This window comes from Pinus tabuliformis, chromosome 6, assembly GCF_031772625.1.
Source record: "Pinus tabuliformis cultivar Carrire ecotype Pingquan chromosome 6, CPIR1, whole genome shotgun sequence".
NCBI classification, from domain to species: Eukaryota; Viridiplantae; Streptophyta; class Pinopsida; order Pinales; family Pinaceae; genus Pinus; species Pinus tabuliformis.
Genome location: NC_142292.1, coordinates 508,039,309 through 508,045,308, shown reverse-complemented (window position 1 = coordinate 508,045,308; position 6,000 = coordinate 508,039,309). Strand labels below are relative to the sequence as shown.

The 6,000-nt window shown below is 37.2% G+C and overlaps 1 protein-coding gene across 3 annotated transcripts in view; it reads left to right on the top strand.

The window, feature by feature from the left end:
- Positions 1–1,297: 1,297 nt before the first annotated feature.
- LOC149259533 (uncharacterized) overlaps positions 1,298–6,000 on the top strand; it is a 261,302-nt gene continuing 256,599 nt past the window's right edge. For 2 of the 3 annotated variants that reach the window (XM_089376075.1, XM_089376083.1), the window contains exons 1-3: positions 1,303–1,393; positions 1,476–1,578; positions 5,889–5,968. In XM_089376075.1, the coding sequence (XP_089232201.1) occupies positions 1,387–1,393; positions 1,476–1,578; positions 5,889–5,968 (190 nt within the window). In that variant the 5' untranslated portion in view covers positions 1,303–1,386. Of the gene's footprint in view, positions 1,394–1,475; positions 1,579–5,888; positions 5,969–6,000 lie in introns of all 3 variants that reach the window. The other variant, XM_089376090.1, reaches the window with a different exon arrangement.

The following is a 6,000-nucleotide window of genomic DNA, read 5'->3' as shown; positions in this document are numbered from 1 at the left end:
TCTTGAGGTGCAAACTTTTTTTTTGAGTGCAAAACTTGAGGAAAAATTTGCACCTCTAAAGATTTGATCTCTCTCGATGCTTGATAGATCTAAGGTTAAGATGGATCTAGGCTCGTTTATTTCTCCAATAATTATAATATTGAAATTACAAATAATTTATTATAAAAAAGAGCAAGATAAATATAAAAGAATTTAACTTTTTTGTAAAATTAATTTTTTTAATAAATTTGAAACTTTGTTATGACTTCTAATTAATTAATTACATTTTTGTATTTAATAATAATTTAAAGCACTCTTAGATGTTAAGTCACTAGTTCAATTCCATGCTTATTCAGATGTGGTGTTATTCTTTGACATGACCATAATGTAACCAGGTGTGGTGTTATTCTTTGACATGACCATAATGTAACCTCTGTTGCCAACTTTAAAAAAAATTAAAAATAAAAAAAACCATATATAAATTAAAAGTTATTCATATCCACAATTGTAAAATAAATATTATTATATTTTTTCATTTAAATCATTTTTAAAATTTAATTTATATAAAACTTAATCTTTATTTTATAATAATTATAATAAAAATATCTATATAATTATTTATAATAATAAAATAAATATTAAAAATATTTATTAAAATGTCCAAAATAAATAGTTCAACTTGAAATATTGCTCCAACACTAGGAAGCCTCGTCTTGTAACCTTTTCATTGGATTGGCGTATTGACGTTAACTGTTAGTCGGAATAATACAATGGATGGGTGTATAATGGTCCATTATTAGCGTTTACATAGATGTTTGCAAGATGGTTCTGCAAGGCTCACTCTTTGTAGTCTCTTTTCGTGGGCCACACTGATTTAAAATATGCCACCAATCAAATCGATTCCTAATTTGTACCTACCTTTTACGATGGAGACCAAAGATTCTGTCGAAGTCCAGCGTCACGTAATGCAACGCAATTCCGAGATTCTTGTGAGCAAATGTGAGTCGTACCTACTCACCTTTGTGTAATATGTTATGAGATGCACTATAGCAATTGTTTGGATGGGAGTTGTCTCTCTACTCAACATTATTTCACAGGGACTTAAACTTTTTATTTTAAACTTGCTCATGATCAAACATTTTTGGATTTTCTTAATTTGTTTCCATTATGAAATGAAATGGGACCCACAAATCACATAAACTAAAAACCCAAAAAACATTTTCTTCATTTTCCAATCACATGATTCTGCCTATATATTTCGAATAACATATAATATTTTTCACCCTTTCAAAATTCTCTTATTTCTGTATTTCTACTGTCTTCCCATTCAACTTCTGGTTGAAATCAATTCAGAAATACTTGTACTCATTTACTACTTTCTTTCAGAGTGTAACTGCATTCACAATTATGAACGGTATGTAGCATTTTCCTAAGCAGATTTCATGTCCGTTTTCCTCCCCGTCTGTAATCACTAATCCAAATGCAACGCTGACAAGATTTCACGTCAAAGCTGGAAAAACAGGGCAGCCTAAGGCTAGCGTTGAAGCAGCCCATGTTCCAACAAGCAATGTCGTTACAATCCCTTACTCCGATTTCCTGGTATGCTTATTTTAAACTTTATTTCATGGATTCCTATAGATTAAGTTTTAGGCTGCTCAAAATAGATTTACAATGGAATATAATGTTCTTTAACGGTCTCACTGGGTTTGATAATGTTTTATTTAAAGATTCTGAAACTCAACATTGGGTGGTCACAAGTGTCCAAAATGCATTGAAATTTGCAAATTTTTTGCTAGGTTTGTTTTCACATTTTCACAATCATGGATCGCATTGGAGTTAGAAAATAAAAGAGAGTTTGAACGGAAATTGTAGTGGGCTATACCACTCGATTTGCACACTTGAAAAAGATGGGAAATCATGGAATCAATGAATTTCTGATAAAGGACCTGATTCTGCAAACTGGTACATCATTGAGTGGAGAAGTAATTCACCCAAATGCATTAGGTAGATCATATTTTGCCAATGCGTTAAGCCCTCTTTCAAAAGTAATGTACAACAATAATTCTCGGAATTGTCTTTTGAATCATGTAATTAGGAATACTGTGCAAACCTTTTTGGTTCAATCTTCTTCACCCTTCTTAGCAATAGCCACGAGCCACGAGGTTCTTCCTGTATGCTCGGCGCCATTCGTTTCAATCTTGCCATGCTAGTGATGCACATCATCTTCATCACCAAAATTCTTCCAACTGTCTTGAATAACTTTTTGGGCCAATCCTTAACCCAACTTGGCTATTGTCTTGTCCCTACTCATCCCGTATAAACATAGAGTTCGATATTTTGCTTTTGGTCGGGAGGAAAAGACTTTCTACATATTTCCAATGAGAAAACATACACTGTTTCCCAGATCTCTCAGGAATGTTATTACAGAGACATAACTACATAAAATATTAATTTATACTTGTCTTTCAGACGTGACACCTGATACTTCTTTAGCAATTCCTTCAATAGCTTTTAAGTTTTATATAGGCTCCCAGGCTTAAGATCTGAGATTACTTCATCATTTGCCAATTTTTTTCTTGCAGCTGTTCTTGTTGGCATGCTTCTTGTTTTCTGGTTCAAAGTCCATATGCTAGAGGAAAAGACTTTCTATATATTTCCAATGAGAAAACATACACTGTTTCCCAGATCTCTCAGGAATATTATTACGGAGACATAACTAGATAAAATATTAATTTATACTTGTCTTTCAGACGTGACACCTAATGCTTCTTTAACAATTGCTTCAATAGCTTTTATATAAGCTCCCAGGCTTAAGGTCTGAAATTACCTCATCATTTGCCAATTTTTTTTTCTTGCAGCTGTTCTTGTGGGCATGCTTTTTGTTTTCTGGTTCAAAGTCCATATGCTAGAGGAAAAGACTTTCTATATATTTCCAATGAGAAAACATACACTGTTTCCCAGATCTCTCAGGGATGTTATTACAGAGATATAACTAGATAAAATATTAATTTATACTTGTCCTTCAGACGTGACACCTGATACTTCTTCAACAATTGCTTCAATAGCTTTTATATAGGCTTCCAGGCTTAAGATCTGAGATTACTTCATCATTTGCCAATTTTTTTCTTGCAGCTGTTCTTGTTGGCATGCTTCTTGTTTTCTGGTTCAAAGTCCATATGCTAGCTTGCTTTTTCTGGAATATCAACATCTTGCTTCTCTTGCTTTTTTATCACCTTAGGGAGAGGGGGTGATAAAATCCGATCTACCTGTTAACATTCCAAACCATCCGTTTCAACGTAACTGGAAATAGTACACTGTCACCACGTACTCATTCGCTGCACTTTGGGTTAGTGTTCGTTAACGACGGCGGAGAATCCTTAGATGATTTGGTGGGTTAAACTACAATGCAATAAATGGTCACTGACACCCAATTCAAACTACCAGCGACTGTCCTAGACAAATATTTTCGTAATAATGGAAAAAACAGCAAGCAATAAGTGATTAAATGGATAAAAATTCACATGGCAAATGGTGCAATATTTACCTATAATTCAGAGGATGAAGTCTATAACAATTACTCTATGAAGGATATGCCAAAAGCAACAAAAATGAATTTACAACAAACTGTAAATTGACTGTTTAGAGGCTGAAAAGTACACATAAACCAAAGCAGGAAATTAATATGAAGTTGGGCACACAACGCAATGCAATTATATGATGAACATTAAAACAGAAACTACAACAAACAGTTGAATGTTTTTATGAATTGAAGGTTATTTTTATGTAATTTTTTGAGTTTTTTAAATGATTTTTTACGATTATTATGCATGAAAACTGAAAAACACACACACTTCTATTTCTGTGCCATAATGCAAGCTAATCTTACTGTAATCTATCTAAAACAGAATGAAAATGAGCTAAATGCCTACTCAAATATGCCTAATAGTGCATGTTATTCTGTAAGAACTTGTTGTTTAGTAAAGTACCACCTATTAATGGAGTCAAAGAGATAAGAGGAAGATAAATTGAATAGGGAGGAAGACAATTTGAAGGTTCTCTCAAATCCAATTAAGATCAAGATTAAATATTTTTTTCTCTGTAAAAACTATCTAAGTAATATATTATATGTACAAAAAGATTACAAACTGCATGACATGCCTTCCAGAGCCTGAAGAGTAGCCCTGGGACTCCTGACTGTAAACCTTATAGCTCCCTCGCAGGGGCAGCTTCTCCAAAACCAAACTGAATTATCCATGAAAACAAAAAACCCATACAGGGGCAGCAACGAACCAAACTCTCAAGACAATAAACTAGACACATGATTGCCCACGCAGGGGCTAGCAGCAGAGATAGTCTGACCTTTATATCTGACAAATGTAAGCGTGACTGTGTTACTGATGTCAGCTATCCAATTCGACTTCCCAATGATGAGGCAAGACCATAGACATGACCAAAGACTCAGAATTAACCAGGACCAAGAAGTAAGAAGCGAATGCCAAAAGACTGAGACAGAGGAAGCAAAAGCCAGAGGACCAAAAGACAAAATCAAGGCGTTACCCGCCACAGCTTCAATCTTGGGGACGAACTGAAGATGGCTGGATGGACGCGAAGTATGCATCTGCCGCCTCAGCCAGGCTCGGATCTTCCACGACATAAGCCCACCCGTCACCTTCCGCGCGCCCTTCCCACATTTTCCGCCATGTATCTTCTTCCACACTTGGAGGAGGTGGCCCCATCGGAGGGAAGCGGTCTTGCAGACTTGATTCCCCCTTGCTTCCAACAACAGACGCTGGAAGCACCTCAGCAGCGTTCTTTTCCACAGACGAGTGTTCTTTTCCAAGACTGATCTCTCTGCCCGAGTCTTCCAGTTGTTTTTCCTGCGGGTCCTGGAGATGTTCTTCATCTGGAATTTTTGTAAACATGATGGAGATGTGGGCGTTAACGCCTGCATTATCCTCGGTGCTTGGCAAGGTGAAAACCACGGAACCGAAAGCCGGGAGCTCCGTTTTCCTTTCACAGGAACCCCCAACCTCCACATATTGTCGAATGGGAAGCGGGGTTGCTCTAGCTCTCCTGTGACAGTAGCAGCAGCAGCAGTGGTGGTGCTCATCTGCTGCAGGTGATCTTGAGGAGGACCCTCTAGATGGGCCTCTTCTGCATGGCTATCGTTCGCGAAGTTTAGCCATTGTAAGTCTAAAGCTACCTCTGTATACTCGATGGTGAACCTGGAATTGGTAGCAGAAGCAGTTTCCTTCCAATTCACTCTCAGATGTCCAGCTTTCCCCTTGGCTACCTTCGCTTGAGAGCCAACATTTTCTTTTCCAGACTTGATGTTGCAAAGCATCAAATTGCCATCTCCTCCCAACCCAGCAACCAGAATGGCCACCAAGACAATTCTCCAGGCTGCAGGGGAATGAAACGGTGCTTGGCCGGAGCTTGCTATGCTTCCACGACCGCCAACTTTCCTCAGGCCAATATGCCTTGAACGAGCCATCAAACCTGTGATATTTTCCCCCAAATTCTCGTTGCAGGTGCACATTAATGCCGCCCTGCTCCTCCATCTACCCCGCCTCTTCTTCATTGAATGCATTATCAACTTGGGTGGCTTAATTGCCATACGACGGCCTCCATTACACGAGGCAGCCCATGCGCTGCATGTGGCGTGCCTGTACTTCTCGACTCGACACCCGCATCCAGGGAGATCAAGATTAAATATTAGTGAAAGCATAAGAAAACATAATTTTCACACGTGAAGAACTTGTAGTATTTTCCAATGAAAATCTGTATTTTTATTATCTAAAGTTGTAAATTGAACTAAGTTTTCACAACTTGTAGTATTTTCCAATGAAATTCTGTATTTTTATTATCTAAAGTTGTAAATTGAGCTAAGTTTTGATAAGTTTTCACAGCAAGACTCCAAGGTATGAACTAGCTTTGCTAAATGGGGAAACACTAATCCTGATCCAGCAAAACAGATCCACCACCACAGGTACTCCATACTGGTAGTTAATCTCAATTTTC